Here is a 26,157-nt window from a genome sequence, read left to right as displayed (position 1 = left end):
GTATGAATAGATATCTATACATGTATGTCCACAATCTTGTTTTTCTTTATCTCCTGGAGTACTTTCCTTAGAAGTTATTTTCAAAAAAAGTAATTTCCCTTATCACTGACTGCTTTTTTCATCAAAGGCCATAGTGACTGCTTTTGAATTCTTTTAACTCATTTGCAATTCTAAGACTCTTATGTGGGGTAAGGACGCTGATTATAGCTCCCTGTCCTGTCTTTAGCACTTTGCTCTTAGTCAGCTTTGCCAGCTATGCTGTGTATTTACACAGGCCACAGGGTAAGACTCCATTGCCCTATTTACTGCCTATTCATTCTAATGCTGACTTTATATGTTCCCCTCAACAGTTCTTCTTTTCAGGACCCTAGAGGCAAAGAAATAGAGAGACAGAGACAATGGAGATCATCTAATCCCATCTCCACATTTTACAGCTAAGAGAAGGGATTTAGAAAGGCTATAACTGGATCAGATTGACCAGCGTGGTAGTGATTTACAAACATTGCACAGGAACTTATATATGAAAAGGCTGAACGTATTAAAGTAATAATTTGTTGGTACTTGTGATAGAAAAGGCTTAAAAACCACATCATGATTGCTTTGTCCTTGCTCTGGATCAGGGTTTCTTCATCCTCACGGCATGGTGCTGTGCTTGTAACACATCTTAGGACAGATAGGAGTAAGGTCGAAAGTCAAGGGGATGTGGCAGTACCCAGGCTCAGTCCAGGTGAATGGCTGGCATGACGCCTCAGAGATTGTGGAGCAGATGGGCAGGGCTTAAGAAGAAGAATCCAGGTAGACAGTCGGCATGTTGGAGTTTTACCCATGGTTTGTTAGAGCTTAAGCCACATTGTGGGATACAGGGGTAAATGATGGGGACCAGTAAGGGCGCAGCAGCCATGGCACACAGGTGACGGAGAAAGCAGCTCGGATGGGGGGCCACGGCCAAGGCCCAACCTTGCCTCAAACCCCAGCTCTTTTTCTCCTGTTGGGAGCATGCAGAGGGGCACTGACCAGTGGGGAGGCAAATTACCTTGTTGTAATGCACTAGGTTTAGGTCCAGACCCTGCTGCGGAGGGTCTTAGAAAGTCAGAGTTAGTCAGGCGTCCCACCAAAGCAGGCCTCTGTGTGCCCACCTTCATTCTCTGCTAGCAAAAAGAGACTGTCCTCTAGAAGCTGACCACCAGACCCTCCTCCAAGGAGAAGAGCATGTGGAACAGAGAGGCCTTGCTGTCTTAGGACCTGAGGCCCAGCAGGGAAACTTAGGCCTGGGAAACTCTTGTCCAGAGAGAGAACATGATGCGGCAGTGCAGCTCGGAGCAAACTCAGGAGGCCAGCATCATGGATTGGGAAGTAGGAGTAGGGAAGGGCTGGAATGTTTCAGGAACTTCTGGTTTTAAGCAGGATCAACCCAGGCCTAAGGCTTGAGGAAACCTAGAGATAGGAGTCCTGGAGGAGCAGGGGAAGGCCCAGACAGATGAGGGCTGGAACAACCATCCCAGGCCTGTTTAGAGTCTCTGAGCTAAAAGTCAGCTGGCGGCTTCCAGTGACATAGGCCACTAAAATGAATGCATCTCTCATTTACAAGTGACGGCAGTGATAGGCCATCAGCTTGTAAATCTATATACACTCTTTTAATGACCGAGTCAAGCCATTTCGGTATGTTCCTCATGACAAGCCCTTGTTTTCTGAGAGACAAAAAATGACACAGTACAATTGCAGTTGAACTAAATGTTATTATGTATTTCAGTATGTGTCTTATCTCTTCTGTGTAAGAGAAATGGTGACAGGAATTAGAGAAAGTACCTATGTCTTCGGAAATTAACTAAGGTAATAATGGGGCAGAGTGGAATGTCCTGGGCTGTGAAACCAGGCCTGCTCACCAAGGTGGGACAGTGATGGAGCCTGGACACAGGTGTCATGAGAAAAGAGTTCAGAAGGCAGAGCGCAGAAGCCCCTGTGGTCTGGGCAGGACATGCGTTTGGGTGCAAACAGAGACAGGTAGACTGTCGAGAAAGGCAAGTGTCAGAGCCCCAGGCTTGGGCTGGACTTCAGAGGGAGCCAAAGTTGTAGGAATGTGGGGTGTAAGAATTGGGGGTACCATGCAGGCAGTGGGACACAGGGGAATGAGGCACAAGCCAAGGTAACAAAGCGAATATGAAATACAAGCATAATTAGTAGAAAAGTGGCTTAACTCAGAGATCCAATTTAGAGTAGAGGGACTAGATCCTTCCTGCTCAAAGTCAAGGTTGTCCTGGACAGAGCTAAATACAGCCCTGGGGGAGAGGCACCATTACTGCCCCACTTTACAGACGGGGAGACTAAAGCTTCAGGAGGCTGGCTAACCCTGGCTCTCAGAGTCAGGGTGTGGGGAAGCCGGCTGAGACCCAGCAGTTTTGCTCCAGGAGCAGTGCTCTACTTCCCGATCTCCATCACTAAGGGAATGACCTTGAGGAAGACCGGAAGGTTTGTTCAGGCACGGGGCTAGGCTTTTAAAATGTGCTACTGCATTTATTCTTGATAATCCCCTGGGAGATAAGTTTTGTTACTCTCACTTTATGGATGAGAAAATGCAAGCCTGAATGGCTTGCTCAGGGTTACACAGCTGATTAGTGACAGAGTCTCGATGTAACCCACACGTGTCCGAATGCCAAACCCCATTACTACATTAGGAACTACATTAGGAACTTGTCCTGAATTTTGGCTGTAATTAAGGATAAGCTGTTCTCTAAATAGGAAATTCTTTCATTTTAAGCAATTTATTCCAGTGAGGAAGTGTTCAAAGTTAAAACATGTAAGTACAAAGCTTTCTCAGAAAGCAAAATGAGATATTTTTGTGCATGTTGAGATTTCATCATTGCTCTGCATGACTTGCCAGGTGAGTCAAATCATGGTATCATCACTGGCCACATGAAGCATCATAGACAGCTGCTTAACTTATTTCCTTGTCCAGGGCAGAAGGATAATATTACCTATTTAAAAGGTTATTGTAAATAACCTTTAAGTATTAAGTGTAAGAAGAGTATAACTTTCCCAGTCTAGTAGCTTAGACCATAATAGATTCTCAACAAACGTTGGTCCTCTTCAATTCTATCTCATGCTGTCTGTCATATTTTCATGGTTGCTCCCCATACTTACGATCTGGTCTGTCGTCCAGCCCTGCCTTTCTTATTTCTTGGCCAACAGCTTGTCTTATTTCACAGAACAATTTCCCACAGTTTCTCTCCCCTCTACCCTCTCTCATCTGATTCTAATCTTTACCTCCAAGTGGTAAAATAAACTTAGACAAAGTTCTAGTGTATGCAGATTTATGTCTTGCACCATTTTTTCCTCATAAGCACAAGAATTTTGGTTCACATACTAAAGTTGTAAGTCATTTCTACTGGGAACAATTGGATAAAAGGGGACTGGCCAGTTTAGAATATTAAAAAAGAAAATATCTATTCTGCTTTGGTAAGCTAAGTAATAACTCCAAGGCTGCCATTTGTATCTCAAGCATACATATTATCTATTTCTTTGAGACAATGACAGTACGCAGGAGGCAGAAGTCAATAACTTTGAGTTAGAAAATCAGAAGGGTGTGGAATATTTGCCTGAAGGTCCGGAAAGAAATCATTTAAGATGGCTTCAGTTGTTCTCTCTTGGCTAATGAGTAGATGTTGAAGCAATTGAGATGTGGAAAAAACACATTTGGGGCTAGGGAACAACAGAGATGAGGATGATTAATTGAAAATTGTATCTTCTAACCACCATCTTCTGAAAGAGTCATCGGAAACCTGGGCTTAACCAGTCCCTTTGCCCTTTCTCCAGGATATTTTCCACTGAGCTGTCAGTTTGAGCTTCCTCAAACACAAACTAGACCTGGACAGGCTTCCCCATCACCTGAAGATTCAAGTCCAGGCTATGCAGCACGGTATAGCAAAGATCATCACTTCCTCTTCTGTGTGTCTGTAGACCTCTGGCCCCAGGGTTTGATGTGCTTAGGATCCCCTCTCCCACATTGGACCATGTATGAGTCCCCTGTGGACAGAGATCTCATTGCTCTCTCCACCCCTGTGCTGATGACAATGACAGGCATGTAATAGCCACCCAATAATTATTTATTGAATTAATTAATAAAAGAGCAAGCAGACATTGAATTAATAATGCCTAACTTAACAAACAGAACAGATTTACTGTGGTTAAAAAAACGTGTCCTAGAAAACCTCTGGAAGGATACAGAGTCATTGATAACAGTGATAGCCTCTGGGGAAGGGAACGGGTGCCTAGAGGACAGGGGAGGGACAGAGGACCTTTTCACCATATGACCCCTAGCGCTTCTTGAATTCTGTACCATGTGCATGCACTATGTCATTATATACCCAAACCTACTCTAATTTGATGTGTGTGTATGTGCGTATGACCAAAACAAACTGATATCAAATGATGTCATAATTTCTTTCCTTACAAAAATTTAGATTGCTGATAGAAGTTTATGATACCGTTGTGCTCTATCACCAGTACGGTGCTCATCTGAGTTTCATTTGGGTTTCAAGCTCTAAGGGTGTTTAGAAACCGGGCTATCCCTGAGATGGCACCTATGACCCACTGAGCCGTGTTGAGACCTTCAAATCTTAACAAATAGTTTGAGGCCAGAGTGGCTAAACCAGAGTCCCTTCTGTCTGCCCAGGTCTCATTTCTGCTTTTGAGATCTTGGGAGATTCACCGGTTGGGCAAGAATGAATGAAATTTGATCATGAAGAAGCCAGCACACAGGAGTTTTCACTTCTGCAGGGCTGTGCACACGTCTGCTTCGAGGTCTGGGGTTTAGAGGTACCTTTGGATCAGGCAGAAAGAGGTGGATTAGTTAGTATGTAAGTTTGTCATCCTATGCATATTTCAGTTGAGTCTTGGATTTCTGGGTAAGCCTATATTCATGCAGTTTCCTCTTCCACCTGCCAGAGTGATGAGTGATGTTTCCATGTGAGACTTATCCATTATATGGCAGCCTAAATATTTTTCACTGCAAAGATTCTGTTTCTGTTCCGTATTACCCTCTAGGTAGAATTATCTTAAGGATACTTCTAATATGTATGAAGCCATAGAAAGGGCAAGTACTGCAATAAAAGAGTTCCAAGTACAAATCCCAGCTAAGCTAGTCACATGATTTAACTTCTCTGTGTCTTTATTGACAAAATGGGGATAATATGACCAAAATCAGAGCCCCCCACCCCCGGATAGGATTTTTAAATTAAGGATTAAATTATATGATTGGGAAAGCACCTGTCACATAATAGGAATTCAACAAATGTTAGTTCCTTGCCCATTACCCTGAATAACTTATTAGTTTATCTAGATGACAGATGTTTTTGCATAGTCAAGTACAACTAGGTTAAATTCTTACTATTGAATGTGTAGGATGTAAGTCATGCCTCCTGAAAAAACGTTCCTTGTTCCATGGCGATAACTTGTCTTTTCTTATTACACGTCATAATACATGTTTCTCCGGGTTAAAAGCTTATAGCACTTGGCTTTTGCCGTATAGTATTTTCTTTGATTATCTTTCACTAAAATATGCAGCAGGCCTAAAATTTAAATCATGATAATTAGAAGTTATATATATTTTTAAAAAACTAACACCTTTCACACTGAGAAGAATGTTTATCCAGGAATTTCGTGCTTACCCACATGGGAAGAACTCTTAAAACACCACAGGGAAAAAATAAGTCCAATCTGCCTTCTAAATTAAAATCTTAGAATCCCCAAATCATAACTTCAAAAGATCTGTGTTTAAAGGTGGTGGCAGAGGTACCACTTCCTTCTCAAGTGAGTTCCCCCCCGCCCCCCCGCCCCCAACTCTGGCATTTTAAAGCCTGTTAATCCAGGCTCACTCATAAAGCTCAGCGGCGGGGGATCCTTGTTCATTGGTTTATTATGGGCAGACGGGACTGGTTTTAACTGAACAGAGGCAGTTAATTGTCAAATGTTTTAGCTGGCTCGAGCAATGAGTAACCAGTCCTTTTTGGACACCCTCTCACTCACCAGGCAGCAGTATAAGATGTAGAGAGGGGGGGATGGGAACTCACCCTTCAGAATCCGCAGTGCGGGAATTTGCTGGGACCGCCCTAATCTGTTTCCCAGGTTGCTCAAACCAGTTCAAGAGCAGTTAAACAAGGTTATGTAAGTGCCATGTGATGTAGCCCAAAATAGTGACTGCAAACCCAGGCTGCTGTTGCTGGGCAGTTGTCAACTGCTTTAAAAAAAAAAAAAATCCTCCAGCAGGACAACACATGGACCTCTAAACATGAAAAAGAGATTTAAGCAAGAAGTTAATTTTAAAAGGACTTTGATGAAATTGCCTCTCTGAGGCTGAAACTGAATGAGATTTTTGGAAAAAGGAAACCACATTGTATGCAAGATCTGGTCATTCTAGAGCATCCATCAGGGATCGTTAAGTGAAAAAGACTCTTAAAAAGTTTAGTTTGCTGCTGACATGCCGAGTTCCCATGTTTTAAGGAACGGCAACAACAAAACCATCGGGTTTGGCTAAAGGCTTTGGGCGTATAACAAATTATTGAGCAACATATCATTCAGAGAGTGATGAATATTCAACTATTTCATGTTTCTGTCCCTTTGAGTTAAATTCTCTGGTAGCTTCAAGGTGTGAAAAAGAAAATTACATTTCACGTAGCACAGTAAGCATGAAAATAAGGTTTTAAAGGAAAATAAGATTCTTTGGTGAAATGTCATTGACGGATGGTTTTTTAAAAGGGAAACAAAAACAACAACGGAGGAGGGTTTAAAATCTGCCTTAACCGTCATCAAGAGACTTGCACCCTAAGTTGGATTTCCACAGCAACCACATCCTCTGGGTTCCCTGCCTTTTAAGAAGCTGCAGTTCTGGGGAGTCAGGGATCCTGAAGGAAGCCCACTGGGTATCTGTCCCTGTTGTTGAGGTCTGGGTCTCAGGACCGGTCTCTGGGGTTCTTTCCCCACCTGGATTCTGAGGAAACGGAGAAATAAAACAAAGTGGTGGGTGGAAGATAAAATATCAACTTTTTTGTTCTTGTTGTTAAATAGGTTGAAGGATATGGTTTAATGGTAAGAGCAAAAAAGGCAGGGGGAGGGGCCTACTCCCTGGCTTCCCTGGTGGTGCAGTGGGTGAGAGTCCGCCTGCCAGTGCAGGGGACACGGATTTGAGCCCTGGTCTGGGAGGATCCCACGTGCCGTGGAGCAACTAGGCCCGTGCGCCACAACTACTGAGCCTGTGCTCTGGAGCCCGCGAGCCACAACTACTGAGCCTGCGTGCCACAACTACTGAAGCCTGCGTGCATAGAGCCTGTGCTCCGCAGCAGGGGGGAGGAGGGCACCGTGGTGAGAGGCCCGCGCACTGCGGCGGAGAGTGGCCCCCGCTCGCCACAACTGGAGGGGACCCGCGTGCAGCGGCGAAGACCCAACGCAGCCAAAAATAAATTTAAAAAAAAAACAAAAACATTTGCACATCTTGAGTTTATAATTTGTGTGATATTCCTGCAGTTTTTATCCAATAACATTGTGGGAAATGTTTGGGGGACTGAACGAGCATAAATAAATGTAGCAAAATTACTTTCTAACCTGCCAAAAAAAAAAAAAAAAAATTAGATACGAGAACAGGCAGTGCTGGGTCAGGGCAGGCCCCCACCCCTGGACGCTGCACCTGCTCCCTGAGGGAGCCCTCCCGCATGAGGAGGAGAATGGTGCTGAGGCAAGCAAGTCAGATCTTCTCAGACTTACTAGTGAAGGCAGAGTGAGTAAAGGAGATGGAGAGGGGCCTGATGTGTGGCATCCGTGCAGCTGCCTCCGCCTGGAAGGAGACATCAGGCTGGGGGTGGGGACAGAAGCGGTCCCCTCCGGGATACCCGATCTGAGGCCCCGGGCACAGCTTCTCTGAGGGCGTGGGAAGGGATCTGGGATGCTGGGTAGGGCCAAATGTCAATATTCGGTGTGATGAGAAGTCATTTTTTTCCACACATGGAATTTGGGGCATTCTGTTCAGTCTAAAATCACTTAAATTTCCTGCCTGGTGAAGTGCTTGCTCATAGGATCAAGTTCAACCACCTCTTTCTCCGCGCCTCTTTCGTGTAGATTCTAAAAGGTATTTGTAGGTGTTCATGATGGTTTGGGGGCTTCTAGAACCTGGTCCTTTCCATATCTAATCTGACCTGAGAACTTTAGTATTTTACTTGATAAAAGGGGACGACCTGGATTGTGAGTCATCCTTATCTTAGCTCCCACATGGAAGAAAAGGAGATAGAGTATTTCCAGACGATGTAGCTGGAGGCACAGAACATTGCTGGGGACTTGAAAGAGTGTGCGTATCCACAGATAGCACTGGATATGAGATCAGTGGAGTCAGAGAAGAGCAGGAATAGGACACTCCTTTCTGAGGTCAGAAAAAGAGCTGATGGGGAACACGTGCCACAGGTGCTGCCCCAAAGTACGGCTGAACACCCACGTGCGTCAGCCAGGCAGGGGCCTGCCTCTGGGCTGCACGACCCATCTGCAGCCTTAGGATGTCTCTAAAGACGGTGTTCGTGATTCAGGACCAACCTACGTGTCTGTACATGTGAACAGGGATACAGATATACAGAGCGACCAATCTTCTGAGTTTTTCCATTTTGTTAAGATATGCCTCAAAATATATTGTCTTTCATACCAATAATAATAATGAAACACCAAGAGTAAAAACACCAGTGAAAGTAACGATCCAGTGCTACTGTATCAAATGCCTCTGATCCAAGCTTTGCGTACTTTTCCCGAAATGGCAGTAAGTTTTGCTAAGAGCATCGTTGAGCTCTGCCCACCTTCCCATCTCCCCTCCTTGTGCTCCAGAGGCCCGTTGTCACTTTGAATAAGGTGGGTAAGAGTTTGAACTTGAGAGTTTAAGTAGTGAAGGGCCCTAGAAGGCCTTTCATCAAAGGATGCGCTCATCAGATTTGTGATTCGAAGGATCACTGTGCAGGCTGTATGGGAGATGGGGGCTCAGAGGAGCCCTAGGGGTCCAGTGGGTACCTCCTGGACCACTGACGGGTACAAAGTGGAGGCCAGCCCCGGGAAGCTCCCTTACATTCGTTTCAACCAGAGTAGCTCTTCTTTCCCTGTTTTAACAAGTTGAGGTCTGTGTGAGAGTTATTTTATTTTATTTTATTTTATTTTTTTTGTGGTACGTGGGCCTCTCACTGTTGTGGCCTCTCCCACTGCGGAGCACAGGCTCCAGACACGCAGGCCCAGCGGCCATGGCTCACGGGACCAGCCGCTCCGCGGCATGTGGGATCCTCCCGGACCGGGGCACGAACCCGTGTCCCCTGCATCGGCGGGTGGACTCTCAACCACTGCGCCACCAGGAAAGCCCAAGAGTTAATTTTTTTAGAAAGCTTTTGAAGTTTAAGACTCCTTTGATTTAGAAATGGGGAAATAGTAGAGGCAGGTAGACTCATTACAAGTCCGTTGAGGTAATGAAGATAATATGCAGTAATGTGTGATAACAGCAGTAACACGTGACAGTAGCAATACTACAGTGATAACAACTACCATTCCTTGGATCCTTACTGGAGGCCAGCGACTGTTCCAGTGCCGTGTGTGGTGTATTAATCTTCAGGGGAGCTCATGAGGTAATTCATGATAGGCACTCATGATAGGCATCTGGGGAATTCCCATTTAACAGAGGAGAAAACTGATGGGCAGAAAGGTTGAGTCACTTGTCTGAGGTCATATGAATAGTAAGCAAGAGTTCAAACTTCCTAATTTAGAAGTTTAACCAAGAGACCCTGAAATAAGGGGAGAAGGTACTGGTGCCCATGGAGAGGATTCAAGAGAAACTTGGGGGAAGGGTCATCAGGATCTCGTGATCAATTGATTATAGAGGATGTCTGGGGTTGGGGTGTAAATCAGGGAAGATCAGGGGCTTCTAGTTGTGACTCCTGGTTGTAGCTTTAAGGACAAGGAATAGAGGAGGCTGCGTGTGTGGTGGGGACGTTAAGCTTGGTTTGAAGTGTCAGGCATTCAGGTGGGGCATTCCGCAGGTACATGCCTGTGTGGGTCTGAAACCTGAAGGGAAGAGAGGGCTTAGGAGCTCACGTGGCACTGGCAGCCCCTGCACATCCTCTGGTCACCAGAGTGCGTAGAAGCTGCTTGCTCCTTCTCTGCACCCCTGCCTTCCCGGGCTTCCACCCACCAGACCAGTTGCTCACTGCACATGGAACTGTGTCTCTGCCTTTCCCTGTGCCCATCCTTGACTTGGGGTGCCTGTATGCCTGTCCTCTCCATGTTTCAAATCCACAACACTCTTCAAGGCTTACGTCAGATGCTTTCTTCCTCCATCAAGCCTTGTGCATCTCCCCATTCAGATACAATCACTTCCGCCTTTAAACTCACAAGAGTCCCATGTGATTTCTCTTAATCATTTAAATTTCCCCAGCCTTTAGAATGTTACGGTCTTAGAAGGAATGGACCATGTTCTGCCTCTTTATATGTTGCTTTAGACATCTTTGCTGAATGGAATTAAATCGTGGTCTGGGAACTCATTTTAAATCACAGACATAAAACAAACTTATGGTTACCAAAGGGGAAAGGGGTGGGGGGAGGAATAAATTAGGAGTTTGGGATTAACATATACACACTACTATATATAAAATAGATAACCAACAAGGACCTACTGTGTAGCACAGGGAACTATACCCAATATTGTAATAACCTATAAAGGAAAAGAATCTGAAAAAATAGATATATATGTATGTATGTATAAATGAATCGCTTTGCTGTACACCTGAAACTAACACAACACTGTAAATCAAGTCTACTTCAATAAAATCAATTAATCCCAGAACCTATTTTGCTTCTTTGCAAGGGTCTTTGGTCCTCAATCTGCTTGCCCCTAAGTATCTGCTTACCCCCATCTGGCAGAATGGAATTCAGTCTCCCGGGTTCACCTTTCCTTCTGCCACTGAACATGTGTACCTACCGACTTTTAAGAGTTTGGATATTAAGGTGTAACCAAAAACAGACAGGGGAGATGAGGAACAATAATGCAGGGGAGTTATAGCTTGCCAGCATCTTACACCACTCTTACAGTCTTGGACACTGCTGTAGAATTCTTAGCTGAGTTGCAAACAGATCGGAGAGTCCTGGCTTTTTGTCCTGTGTTTACCTTAAAAGGATATAGTTCACCATTCTCACATCCTTGCCAGCCTTTAGAAAAAGTTAAGGCTTGAAGATGAGATCAGAGCTGAGTAGTATTTGTCGTGTCTCAAGTGGACCCTTTTCATCTAGAAACCTTCTTAATTCAGTGGTCATAGTTGCTCCCACAGGAAAATCTTTACTCACTTATATTTAAGAGTTGACTGTGTTTGTTCTTTGGATTTTCTCATATTTTTTTTTTAAGACCTAACCAAATGAATGATGGATGATAACTATCACCTTTTTTTTTGAGTACCTCAGGCCAGGCTTTGTGCTTCTTGTTTATATATAATAGCAACCTACATTTAGCAACCTACAAAGTAGGCATTACTGTGTCCATATCATAGATCAGAAAGCTGAGGCTCAGAACCATTAAACAACTTGGCTGAGAATCTCATAGTTCCCTGTTGACTGAGGTAGGATTGGAGCCCAGGTGAATCTGGTTTCAAAATCGTGCCCTTCCTACTGTCTTCTCCCTACCGCCTTCCATGTTTCCACCTTTTCCATTCTAGCATTGTTGATGCTTTGAGGCAAGATCCATATGTCACCCGATCTGTATTTTCTCATTTGGGACCAGCCCAAGTAATCCAAAGTAATTGACAGTTTTAAAAGATAATTTGTATTGGGTTCAGTAACTTTTTAAAGAATGAAACTAACTTTAAACACTGAATTATTTGACAGTTAAAAGCAATATCATAGCTGGAAAAAAATGATACTTTTGATTTGTTTTTTGTTTGTTTGTGGTACGCGGGCCTCTCACTGTTGTGGCCTCTCCCATTGCGGAGCACAGGCTCCGGACGCGCAGGCTCAGTGGCCATGGCTCACGGGCCTGGCCGCTCTGCGGCATGTGGGATCTTCCCGGACCGGGGCACGAACCCGTGTCCCCTGCATTGGCAGGCGGACTCTCAACCACTGCGCCACCAGGGAAGCCCTGATTTGTTTTTTTGTTTTTGAACTCAACTTTGGTTGTTTTGGGCTTTGGTTTTTTTAAGTCTATAGGCATTTCCCTTTTGATCAGAGTACTTGTGGTTTCCCTGTACATTAATTTTATACATGTACTAACTAATCCTCCTGGTACCCCATCCAAGTTTACTGTAACCTTGACAGCTTTCTATTTTCTTTCTTCCTTTTCTTCCTTTCTTCCTTTTCTCCAAAAAGCGACCACTACCTCAGGCAGGAGATGCGTTGAGCTAGTATACACAGATGGATGAGTGACTAGAGTTCCCTGAGCCCTGCTGGACAGATTTTCATTCTTAAACAAGATGCTTTTACATCTGAATGACTCTGTAATAGTTTTGATTTAAGGCAACCTAACCAACTTACGTGAAGGGTGATTCGGACCTTACAGGGGAAGTATTTAGTACTTTAGGACACCAAGAAGGTACAAACATCCTGCCTGGGATTCTGACCTTGGTTTAAGCTGTTTCTGCCTTTCTGCTGCTTCTTTGCAAATCCTCAGAGCTCTTTTTCTTAATTGGTGTGTGGGTAGAGGCGGGGATCTAAAAGGTATGGTGCTGGAGATGGGGCAGAAATGATTTGTGTGTATGGGCCTTTAGTGAACCAGTTACTTAGGAGCCAGTAGGTCTTGTGTGAACATTCATGACTGCAGGTTTGTGTCTATATACAACATTCTGTATGAACATGTAAGTCCTGAGTTTCATACATGTAGTAGCAGCTCTGTGTCAAGCAGGATGCTGTTTGTACCATATCTCTACTTGCTCAATTAGCTTGTAGACTAATTCTCCACAGTGTTTCTAGTGGAGTGCCTTAGTGCCTACAGATGGAGGCTCAGCCATTTTGTACAAAAGTTTTAGTTCAAAGGAATACTTTGGAATCTTTGTCATATCCCATTTATTTTAAGCTTTTATTTCTCTCCATGTTGTGGAATTGTGCATTTTTTTCTTTGGAGTATCTATCACAGTGCTTGCTACCAGCTAACTAGACAGAACTTACTCTATATTTTGATGAGGAAATACAATCAATTTGAAAATTGTGGGGTATTTGCATTTACCCAATAAGGTTTTAAATTATTTAGTTTCTAATTTTTTGTACAGATTCTTGAGTATGTATGCATATTAGTGTACTGACATTGAGAAAGTGGGTTGTGGGTTTGGGGACTTAGGGGTGGAGTGGTCACTGGATTACATTCTTTATTAAAATAGCCCACAGATTTTTTTTTTTTTTCTGAAAAAAAATGTATTAGGTACTGGTAGCTTCTCAATAATGTTTTGAAAAATTTAGCTATTTATGGAAGGAGGCCTCAACTTCATCCATTAAAATTAATTTGTCCCTAAAAAAGCAATATTGTAAATATTTTAATACTTCTGAGAGGAAGTAATATGGAGGCTGAATTTTGTGTTCTTATTTCCCCTTCGTGGAGGTAGTCTTCAGTGAGGTTCCCCATATATTTCCAGCTCTTTGTCTTCTGGGCACAAGGTGAGATGACAGTTCCATCCTCCCTTGCAGTTAGGTGCGGGTCACTGGACTACATCTGAACAATGAAGAATGAGTTGCCCACTCTGGGCTGGAGCAGTAGATTTCCTAAGTCAGATTCTATAGCTGCTCTGCCGTGAGACTCACAATACTCACTATGGTGGCTGCCCCATCAGCCTGGGGCCCAGGGTGAGAACACGTGGAACGGAATTCGCAGACTCTCTGCCGCTGCCTCATTAATATGTACCAAAACCCAACTTTTACCTTTGTTGATTTTTCTCTGTTGCCTTTTTCTTTTTCATTTCATTTCATTCACTATTATTTCACTCCTTCCATTTGCTTTGGGCTTAGTTTTTATTTTTTCTAGCTTCTTAAGGTAGAATCTTTGATCATCAATTTTAAACCCTTCTTCTTTTCTTATTGAAGTATATAAAGCTAAAAATTCTAAAAGTACTGCTTTAGATGTATGCAACAAAGTTTGATATGTTGAATTTTCATTATCATTCAGTTTGAAACCTTCAGTAATTTCCCTTGTTGATTTCTTCATTGACCCATAGAATTTTTGAAGTATGTTGCTTAATTTTCAAATATGGGGCTTTTTTAGATATCATTGTTATTAATTTCTCATTTAGTTCCTTTGTGGTCAGAAAATATATTGTACATTATTTCAATCCTTTTATTTAGAATTTTAGATTTGTATTAAAGCTCAGGATACAGTCTGTCTCAGTGAATATTTCATGTGCACCTGAAAAGAACATGTGTATTGTGCAGTTGTGTGACTTAAATGTTAATTAGGTCAAGGTTTTTGCTAATATTGTTCAAATCGTCTGTATCCTCACTAATTTTCTAGATAGTGATTGTTCTATCAGTTGCTGAGAGAGGGGTTTTTAAATCTCCAACTATGGTTTTGGATTTGCATTTTTTCCCCTTAGTTCTGACTAATTTTTAGTTGATGAATTTTGAAGCTCTACTGTTAGGTGCATTGATATTTAGGGCTGTTATATCCTAATTTAATAATTATGAAGTGATAGTCTTTATCTTTTGTGACAGGTTTTCTCTTGAAGTCTACTTTATCTGACTTTAATGTAGCCACATCATCTTGCTTATGCTTGCATTTTTTTATTGCATATATTTTTCCATCTTTTAGCCTCCACCCTGTCTGTGCCTTTATATTTAAAATGCATCATAACACACACTTGGGTCTTGCCTTTTTGAAATCCAGTCTGCCATCTTTGACTTTTAACTGGAGTGTTTACACCATTTATATTTAGTGTAAATATTGCTGTACTTGAATTTATATCTCTTATCTTGACGTTCGTTTTCTTTTTGTTTCCTCTTTTATTTGTTCCCCCATTTTTCCCTTTCTGTCCTTTCTGGGTTGAATATTTTTTTAGTATGCCATTTTATATCTTTATTGTCCCTTGAGCTACACTTAGTGTTATTATTCTAGTGGTTGCTTCATGGTAGTATTTCTCAAACATTATTGTGCAACAGAATCACCTGAAGGGTTATATAAAACACAGATTTCTAGGCCCTGCTCCAAAGTTTCTGAGTTAGTAGGTCTGGAATTAGGCCTGTGGATTTAAATTTCTGTTAAATTCTTAGGTGATGCTGATGCTGCTTGGCAAGGGACCATACTTTGAGAACCATTGCTTGAGGGATTACAGAATGTACTCTTAACTTACCATAGTCTACCCTGAATAATTTATACCATTTCAAGTGTAATGTAAGAAATTTATAGCAGTAAAATTCCATTTATATCTCTTCCTATCCTTTGTGCTATGTTTTTAGGTATTTTACTTATACACATTTTATTTTTTTATAAATCCCATAATACATTTTTTATTTTGCTTTAAATAGTAATTTGACTTTTGAAGAATTTAAGAAAAGAAAGAAAATTTCTTTAAGATTTTACTCTCTATTCATCATTTCTAATTCTTTTCTTTGATGTACATCCGTATTCTTCTCTGGTATCATTTCCCTTCAGCATAAAGGACTTCCTTTTCTTTTCTTATGTGATTCTACTAGCAACAAATTCTTTTACCTTTAGTTTATCCAAAAATGTCTTTATTTTACCTTCATTTTGAGAAATGTTTCCATTGGTTATTCTGAGTTTAAAGGTATTATATTTTGTCTTCTGGCCTCACTTATTATTCTTATCCTTGTTCCCCTTAATGCGATGTAATTTTGTCATTGTTGTTCTGGATGCTTTTAAGAATCATTATATTTTTTTCTGGCAATTTAACCGTGTTGTGCCATAGTGATTTTCTTTATCTCTTGGGGCATTTGCTAAGCTTTCTAAATTTGTAGGATGTTGTTTTAGTCAAATTTGGAAATTTTTATATATATTTTTCTGACCTATTATCTCTCTCCTTCTGGAACTCCAGCTATACATACAGTAAATTACTTAATGTTGTCCTATAATAGGCCCCTGATGCCTTTTCCTTTTATCTTTTTTTTTTGTTTTTAAATTTTATTTATTTGTTTATTTATTTATTTATGGCTGTGTTGGGTCTTCTTTTTTGTGCGAGGGCTTTCTCTAGTTGGGGCAAGCGGGGCCACTCTTCATCGCGGTGCACGGGCCTCTCACTATCGCAGCCTCTCTTGTTGCAGAGCACAGGCTCCAGACACACAGGCTCAGTAATTGTGGCTTACAGGCCTAGCTGCTCCACGGCATGTGGGATCTTCCCAAACCAGGGCTTGAACCCATGTCCCCTGCATTGGCAGGCAGATTCTCAACCACTGCGCCACCAGGGAAGCCCTCCTTTTATCTTTTAATGTTTTCTCTTTGTGCTTTAGTTTTTATATCTCTGTTTCTTTAATTTCACTGATTTTTTTGTTAATGTCCAATATATTGTTAATTTCAACCAAAAATATCTTAGATATTATTTTGTAGGTCTTTGATTTCCATTTGTGTTTGTTTTTTATCGTTTCCAAATCTCTTCTGAGAGTCCCCATTTCTTTAACCCTTTTATTCATATTTTCTTGTATAGTCTAACAAGTATAGTCTATTTAAAAATCTTTATCTGGTAATTTCAACCTCTGGGTCATTTGTGAGTCTGTTGCTAGTGACTTTTTCTATTGACTCTGGTTTGCATTTTTCTAGTAATTATTATTGTATTCTAGACATCCTGGAGACTCCAGATTCTGTTATATTTTTCTGAAGAATATTGAGTTTTGTTCTGTAATCAATTAAATTACTGACAAATCACTTTGAACTTATGGGGCCTTTGCTGTATGCTTTTTTAGGGTAGGTCTGTTTTGGTTGTGCCTTTAACCCTAAGGTGAATGCCTTAATCCTAGGATACAGTATTTGCTCCAAAGGCAGGGATCTTCTACAATTTCAGTGGAAAGCCTGAGGTATTGATTGTGTCCTTCTGATTTAGTGGGATTCAAACTCTGTCACCCTGTGATTAGTAATAGCTCAAATACCTGCTCAGCCTCTTTCAAGCCTTAAATTGTTTCACCCCTGGATTCTCACTCTTTGGAGTCTTATGCTCAGTTCACAGGTCAGCCAAAAATTTGAGGGGAGTTAATATGTCCACCCCTCCTTTCCAGAATATCTATCCTTCTTCAATTTTTAGCTGTTCTAAAAGTCCCACAGTCTGTTCTCTGTCTTCTCAGCCAGTAGGACTGAAGATGTTGCAGCGTTTCCATCCAGCCTCCACTGAAGGGTGTTAAGAGTCTAAGGCCCTTAGGAAAAAAAGCCGTTCAAACATGAATCATGTCTAGTGTGGTTCTCGTTTTTCAAGAGTCAGTTTTCCTCCAGCCTCTGCTTTCTTTTGGTTTCTCCCCAGTGCCTTCAAATATTTCCCCCCCCCTTTTGTGGACAGTTTATAATTGTTTTTTGTAGGAGGCTTATCTGATTCAAGCTATTCTGCCACTACTAGAACTGGTATTCTTCCCCAAATGGACATATAAGTGGAATGAGAAATAAATCTTTGTTTCCTTTACCACCGACATTTTTTTTTTTTAATCCACAGGATTATTCCGGTGACTATATGTTCTGATTAATATATAACTATTAACTTGCAAAGAGGCCGTCTCTGAGAACTTCCAAGTAGATTGTTAGTAGTGTTCCCTACTTCCATTCTACCTATCTAGGACATGACCTTCAGATTAATGTTTCTAAAATACGGCTCTGGACTTCACATCCTGTAAGCAGGAGTCTCATCACCAGCTTGTTATTCAGAGCCTCCACTGTCTGGTCCCCAGCATTCTGGTTGTCTGCCCTATTAATATAGTACTAATGTTATAGTAGAAAATTACTTACCCTCAAAAGCCTGGGGTATGACTTATTCTGAATTAGCTATTTTTACACTAGGAGAGCACAGTATTTAAAAAAAGACATGGGGCTACCCTGGTGGCGCAGTGGTTGAGAGTCCGCCTGCCGATGCAGGGGATGCAGGTTCGTGCCCCGGTCCGGGAAGATCCCACATGCCACGGAGCGGCAGAGCCCGTGAGCCATGGCCACTGAGGCTGCGCATCCGGAGCCTGTGCTCCGCAATGGGAGAGGCCACAACAGTGAGAGGCCCGCGTACCGCAAAAAAAATAAAAATAAAAAAAATAAAAAAGGACATGATCAAAAGTTTTTAAAATCTTCTAAATGCATTCTCTTGTTTTCATTGCGGTTTTTTGGTGGTTGTTTGTTTTTCAATGTAGATTAAGGGATGGGACACACATTACCTGTTTGTGTAGGTGCAGTTCAAGTCTTTCATGTTTACACAATTAAAAATATAAGTGACAGATAATTGTCTGAAAACTAGTAACACATGCCCACAGCTGTCCCTTAAGCTCTCCATCCTGCTTGTGGAAGATGAATCAGTGGCTGCAACCACGCTGACTGATAGAAACCAGGTATACTATTTCATATATTGTACCTAGAAGGAAATTTTTTGCAGCTGTTATAGTAACTTGAATTTTTTAAAGGTGCTTACTAAAGAGAAATCCTCATAAAACAATCCCAGCTTTTAGAAGTCTGTTTTTGAACACCCAGAAAAGAAAGTTTTCTAGTGTGTGCATTAGACAGTGACCATTTCTTATGCATTCTTGTATGCCTGCAACTAAGAGGCTGTCACATTTTATTGTAGATTACCAGAAATGGAAAGAACCATAGGCTACCCCAACCCCTGATGCAAATGTTTTGTGGCCTTGCACACATAGTAGGTTCCCAATAAATAATTGTTGAATTGAAACCAATTAAAGTTACATTTAGTTGTTTCTTTAGACATTACATTTTATTCAATTCAGTTTGAATTATAGATGAAATCTTTGGTTTTGTATTTAATTTCACACCATGATAGAAGGAAGACACATAATGCTGGTTGCCAATGCAAATACTGGGTGATAGAGTATGCCTCATTCAAAGAATGTTCCTTTGCTTGTTGTTTCCAAAGAGCAGTTTCAGCATCCTGTTGGACCACAAGTAAATTATATTGCAAATTGATATTTACACAAGCCTCTGGCCTTAAGACCCAGCAACATTGTCAGACTTACTGAATTCTGCTTCCAATTCCACCGTTTGGGGAAGTTACTTTACCAGTTCTAACGTGAGTTTCTTCTTGTGAAGAATAGGAATAATCATCGCCTTACCTGTGTCATAGGGTTGTTGTAAGGCTTAAGTAAAATAGTGCTGTAATAGGGCCTTGAAGTTTTATTTTTAAAGTGGTAACTTCTTAAGATATTGTGCAGCAACATGAAATGTTATATTAATCGGTTATAGTCTTTACCGTGGGTATCGATTGCCTTTGTGTAATTACCTACACCTACTTATATTCGCTAAGAGCCTTCCATTTTTTAAGAAGTCGTTAGATTATTATAATGGTGGAGTTTCATTTCTTCACTTTGATAGATTTCCCTATTCTATTACTGTTGTTTTATTGTGATCATCATTACTAATATTTACCATAAGGTTACTGAGAATGAGCTATAGATTAAATTATTTTAATACCATTGGGCAGTACACATTATTTATATTGAGTATTTGCTGTAATTTACTTAGTAATTCTCAACGAAGGGAGTGTGATGGTACTAGGCTGAAGGGAGGGCTTTAGAGCCTGTTCCCTGTTTTACAGTCATCAGTGAGACACCCTCTGCTTTTCTGCATGTTTTCAATGACCCCATGACTCAGTCCTCAGACCTCTTCCCTTTCCAGTTTCCATATGATCTCATCCAGTCTCACGGCTTAAAATAATGACCACAAGCTGATTACATCTCCAGCACAGACCTCTCCCGAACTCCAGACCTGTGTGTCTAACCAACCCACAGGCACTTCCATTTAGATACACCTCAAGTGTCTCAAAGTTAGCATGTCCGATACTGAGCCAGGGTAATTCCCCGTAAGCCACGTGCTCCTACTGTCTTCCTCATTTTAATTTACGGCAGTTCCATTTTTCTAATTGTTCCACCCAAGAATCTTAATGCCTCTTTAGCTCCCCTTTTTCTCAGATCTGTCACCAAATTCTAGCACCTCTACCTTCAGAATGTCTCTAGAACCTGACCACTTTTCATCACCAACCCACCATCATCTTCCCCTGGATTATAGGGACAGCCTGCTACCCCAGTCCCCCTGCTTCTGTCCTCGGTCCACTGCAGTCGGTTTTCTATACAGCGGCCAGAGCCATCCTGTGAAACTTAAATCACATCAAGTGGCTTTTCAGCTAAAAGCCCTCTAGGCCCATGGTTTCCCATCTACTCCAAGTCTTGAACATGATCTATAAGGCCTTACGTGATCTGAGTCACATTGGCCCTTTTTCCTCGTCTCCTCTTACTGTTCACTCATTCTTTCCATCTTTCGTCCTTGGCTGTTCCTTAAACATGCCAGGTTTCCTCCCCACCCCTGCCCTCCCTCATTTGCTTTTCCCTCTGCTCTACTCTGTTTTCTCCCCAAGATGTCAACACAGTTAGCGCCTGCCTTTTCTTCAGAGCTTTATTTTAAAGTCGCCTTCCAGCGAGGCTTCCCCTGCATTCTTTCTAAAATATCAACACCCTCCTCACCTCCACCATGTCCTGTGCCCTTCCCTTCATTTTTCTCCCGAGCATCTATTACTGTCCAGCACTTACACATTTTACCTACTTACCTTGTCTGTTGACGTCTCCCCCTCATGGTAGGGTCACGAGAACAGGAACTTTTGTCTGTCTTATTCACTGCTGTTTCCGCAGTGTGTCTAATACTGCCTGATCCCTAGTGGAGGTTCAGTAGATATTTTCTATTTATTGGAATACATAAATGAATAATAGAGCTAGGGTACAGTTTTGCATTTTGCCGGTAGATGCCGCCTCCCCAAGCATATTCCGCATCTGAATTATTTTGGTGCCAGTTTGGCATGCAAAATGAAATCATTCTACATTTCTAGTTGTATAATTTGCAAGTCTTCCAGTTGAAATGACGTGTAAATGTGGATAGGCAGAGGAGCTTAAACAGCTACAGCAGTTGGGAGTTTGGGGTTAGCAGATGTAAACTATCATATATAGGTTGGATAAACAACAAGGTCCTACTGTACAGCACAGGGAACTATATTTAATATCCTGGGATAAACCACAATGGAAAAGAATATGAAAAGGAATGTATATGTATGTATAACTGAATCACTTTGCCATACAACTGAAATGAACACAACATTGCAAATCAACTATACTTCAATAAAATTAAAAAGAAAAAAACACCCTGCAGCGGGGCCTTTGTTTAGATTGGTGCTGGGTGATGGCTGAATGAAATGTGCACCATCTCCTGAAAGGGTGCATGCCAAGAAATTCAAACAGTGAGGAGTGCAGCTTTACTTCTATGGGAACCTATTAGAAATAAACATTAAGCTTATCGTCTGTAACCTAAAGTCTCAGCTGTGTTAAACTGACCATTTCTGTACCTATATTATTCGCAAATCATGTTTCCCTTCTACTTTTTTGAAGAAGAGATTTCAAGGCAGGAAAGAGGATGTTTCATTACCTGATTGTACATATTAGTACTTTATATTAATATAATAGTCTTTATTGTAACAACGGTTCTTTATTATTTTATTCAGGGCAACACAACTATTTATGTGCTGGAAGAAATGATTGCATAATTGATAAGATTCGACGGAAGAATTGTCCTGCCTGCAGACTTCAGAAGTGTCTTCAAGCTGGCATGAATTTAGGAGGTAAGTTTTGTAGTTTTAGTTCAGTAAGAGTTGTTAAGATGGATATAACACCACTGGGCTCTATACTCCCAAAATTGAAGATGAAGCTAACATGAAGCAAAGATTTCTAAAAATCTAGTAAGTTCTACATTTACGCTAAAACATTTCAGGAGAAAAATATTTCTGAGAAGAAGGAGTTGAAAACAAGTCTGCTGTGTGGCTGTGGTCCTTTTGAGTTTGCTAAGGTTTCAAGAACTGGGTGCATAACCAAAACAAAAATGAATGATATTTTACATAGAACTATAGCTAACAGTTTTTATTACTGTGTCTGTTTAGAAATAAGACCTATAAGTGATAACATTAACCAGATAGGAATATATTCCTGGCTCTAGGAGTAAATGTAATAAAGGAAGACCTATATGAAAAAGCAAAAAAACCCCAAAAAACAAAACTTTAAAAATGTTACAGGAGCTCACCAAAAGAGTGGGGCAGGTAAAGACTTGAACCAAACACAAAAGTATACAACGTCCCTGGGTGGGGAGATTCAACGTCTTGAAGGTATCAGTTTTCTCTAAGTTATTTTACGAATATAACACAAGCCCAACAGAAATACCACTTGGTGATTCTAAGTTCCTAAAGGACAGCCAGCAAAATTCTGGAAAAGGTAAATAATAAGGACAACTAGCTCTGCCACACAGTAAAGCATATGACAGAGCTACAGTAGTTAAAATGGTCTGTGTATTTGTTTATGGATGGTCAGGTCAACTGAAAGTCAAGAAATAGATTCAAATAATATGAGAATTTTGTATATAATTAAGTTGGCATTTCAAATCAGCGGGGAAAGGATAGGTTATTCGATAGAAATTATTGTGACAACTGCGAAGCCATCTGGAAAACAAGAAAGTTGAATCCAAACTCCTATGATCCTCCAAAATGAATTCTGCTATCACAGAAGTACTAAAGGAAAACATGGATATTTTTATATTCTGCAAGTAGAGTATTTCATACTTTTTGAGTATTAAATAAACCCAGAAGCTATAAGAGAAAAGAATGGAGGAAATCAATACTACTTACAAATCACATATTACTGCAAAGGCAAATAATAAAAAACTGGGGGAAAATACTTGCAGCTTATAGACAAAGGGTTTATTTCTTGTGCTTGTCTAATTCCATAAGAAAAAGAAACCAACTCATTAGAAAAATGAGAATGAAAAGAATAGGAATGTGAACAAAATATAGGGAAAAGAATAATAAAAGAAATACAATTGGTTCTTGAAACACATGAAAAGAGTCTCAATCTAATCCTAATAAGGGAAATGCAAATTTAAAATATGAGATACAATTTCTTGCAAATGGCAAAGGTAAAACATTTTTATGATATATTGTTTGATGAGTATAGAAATAAAAGTTAAACCCAGTGTTGATCTCCTGCATTTTAGGTGGAAGTAGAAATTGATATAACCTCTATGGAGAGCAGTTCAGCTATTTCAATAAAATGTTAAAAGGCACAAGGCCTTTGACTCACCAGTTCCACTTTTAAGAATTTATCCTAAGTATATTCTGACAATGTAAGAAATGATATATGCATAAGATGTTCATTGTAGCCTTGTTAAATATCAGACACACATTAAATATTTATCTGTTCAGAACTGATGAAATAAATTATAGAATACTCTCAGACACTAATAATAAAGGGGGCTCTATACGGACTGATTTCCAAAATACTGTTTAGTGAAAAAAATCAGGTTGCAAAATAGTATGTTTCGTATACTACAAGTTGTATATCTGCTTTCAGAAACGAATATATATTGTATAGAGCATTTCTGGAATGATATGCAAGAAACTAGTCATGGTGGTGGTCTCAGTAGAAAGGACTGGGTAGCTGGGAGACAAGGATAGGAAGGAAAATTAATTGTCACTGTATATTCTTCTGTGCCTTTGAACTTCATATTGGACTAATGCGTGTATTGTGTACACAAGTTACCTATTTAAAAGAAATAAAGTAATTCGAAAAAGAAACACAAAGAGATTTCACTCTTTGCTTTGATGAAAGCACCAACTGCCTGACTAGTCAGGACTAGGGAGGAACATGGCTGCATGCAGAACAGAGCAGCTCTTGGGAATCAAGAGGTGGATGAGCTGTGGCCATGTGGCACTGCTCCTATGAGAGCATCCTGGGTGGCTTGAACTCAGCCAGAGCAGCCCATGCTGGTCCAGAGGGCGGGCCCTGGAGCCACACTGCCTGGGTGAGAACCCTTGTTCTGCCACTTCCTGAACTTGTAACCTCAGAGGCAGGTTACCACCTTTCCATGCCCCTGTTTCCTTCAGCTTGTGCCTACCTCCTAGGCTGTGGAGAACAGTAAATGCGTCAGGGTACAGTGAAAAAAAGTCAGTACCGGTACGCGTTGGTGGTGTGGTGGGTGGTGGAAACTCTCACTGCAGATTCCATGGCAGTTGCACACATGATCTGAGGGACACGATTGCCCCACATGTTGGTGATGGTGAACCTCAGTTGCCCAGAAAAGTTAAGCTGCTTGCCCTAAGATGCCACAGCCAGTGAGATGCTGGAGCTAGATCTGGATCTCTGGACCCCGGGTCTGGAGGTTCTGATGTGCCACACTGCTTCCTCGTTCTAACGTCCATATCAGCGCAGATGTGGCACAAAAGAGCGCCTTCTGAAGCATGTGAGCGAGGATCGGGCCAGATGAATAATTTAAAATCTAAATGGCACAGTGGTACAGCCGTTGGTCATAAAATGAACTCTGAATCAGTTTTGTAAAATCTACCATCTGAATTTAAACACACACACTGCTGAGGTATATTTTAAAATATCTCTGTGCAATTTTTGTATAGCTTTACAAATCTTATATATTTACATATACTATGTAAATATTACTATAAATACTATATGATCACACTTTATAAAATGTCATTACTATCAGTTACTATAAAATACTAATGAAGTAGCCATACTTATAGTTCCTACCTCATAGGGTTGTGTTGAGTCCATACGTAACCTTCAGAACAGAGTTTCTCAACCTCTGCACTGTTGACATTTGGGGCCAGATAGGTCTTTGCTGTGGGGCCGTCCTGTGTGTTGTAGGATGTTTATCAGCATTCCTTGTCTCTACCTATTAGATGTCAGTAGCTGTCCCTTTACCCCCAGTGTGACAACCAAAAATGTTTCTAGGCTTCCCTGGTGGCACAGTGGTTAAGAGTCCTCCTGCCATTGCAGGGGACACGGGTTCGAGCCCTGGGCTGGGAAGATCCCACATGCTGTGGAGCAACTAAGCCCATGCACCACAATACTGAGCCTGTGTTCTAGAGCCCGTGAGCCACAACTACTGAGCCCATGTGCCACAACTAGTGAAGTCCACACACCTAGAGCCCATGCTCCGCAACAAGAGAACCCACCACAGTGAGACGCCCACACATCACACCAAAGAGTAGCCCCCGCTCACCGCAACTAGAGAAAGCCCACGCAGCAATGAAGACCCAACACAGCCAAAAATAAATAAATTTAAAAAAATGTTTCTAAACTTTGCTAAGTATGCCCTGGGTGGCATTGAGACCCACTAGTTTAGCAATAAGAGTAAATAATTGTAAGCGCTATTTAACTGTGAGATATTTTCTGCTGGAATATACATTCCATCAGGGGAGGAATTTTGGTCTCTTTGTTCGTTGTTTTATCTCCAGTAACTAGAACAGTGCCTGGCACCAAGTAGGTGTTCAATAGTTGTTTGTTGAGTGAATGCATGATTAATTGGCATTTTTAAGGGTTCTGTGTGCTGAGAATTCAGCTAAGCCCTCTATATATGTGTCGTGTCTTCTAAATATCACATAACACCATGTGATACATACTGTTAACCTGTCCATTTTAAACGTGAGTTCATGGAGGCCCAGAGAGGTTAAAGAACTGGCCCAAGGCCACAGCGCCGGGTAGTGGCAGAGCGAGAACTGAGATCTCTGATCCTGGCACCAAAGCACACACCCAGCATCACTCTTCTGTATGAAACGGGTCCACTGTTTATAGATTGACATTTTAAAAATAGCTCAGATTATCTATTAATGGCAGCTGTGGCACCAGGTTTCTTTCTTGTGTCTGTGATGGTCTGTAAGTGAGGCCTGGCACAGTAGTACATGATACAGAATCCACATGCTTTGTTGCTGGTTTCTAGGTATGCAGGGTAGGTTTTATGGATTTCGGTAAAACATTATACTAGAGAAAAAGCTTACCTTGAATCTTGAGGTCATTGAAAACTGAGTCAAAAATGGGCAGGTAGGCACACCGGTCAGAATGGCCATCATCAAAAAATCTACAAACAATAAATGCTGGAGAGGGTGTGGAGAAAAGGGAACCCTCTTGCATTGTTGGTGGGAATGTAAATTGATACAGCCACTATGGGGAACAGTA

The 26,157-nt window shown here is 41.3% G+C and overlaps 1 protein-coding gene across 2 annotated transcripts in view; it reads left to right on the top strand.

Annotated features, from left to right (window-relative positions):
* Positions 1-26,157, top strand: part of NR3C2 (nuclear receptor subfamily 3 group C member 2) — a 370,425-nt gene that overhangs the window by 232,850 nt on the left and 111,418 nt on the right. For both annotated transcript variants that reach the window (XM_027117133.1, XM_027117134.1), the window contains exon 4: positions 21,648-21,764. In XM_027117133.1, the coding sequence (XP_026972934.1) occupies positions 21,648-21,764 (117 nt within the window). The remainder of the gene's footprint in view (positions 1-21,647; positions 21,765-26,157) is intronic.

This window comes from Aethalodelphis obliquidens, unplaced genomic scaffold (assembly GCF_003676395.1).
Source record: "Aethalodelphis obliquidens isolate GAN/ISIS:26980383/991018 unplaced genomic scaffold, ASM367639v1 scaffold17, whole genome shotgun sequence".
Taxonomy (NCBI): domain Eukaryota; kingdom Metazoa; phylum Chordata; class Mammalia; order Artiodactyla; family Delphinidae; genus Aethalodelphis; species Aethalodelphis obliquidens.
Note: the sequence above shows the minus strand (reverse complement) of the source record. Positions and strands in the feature narration are given on the sequence as shown.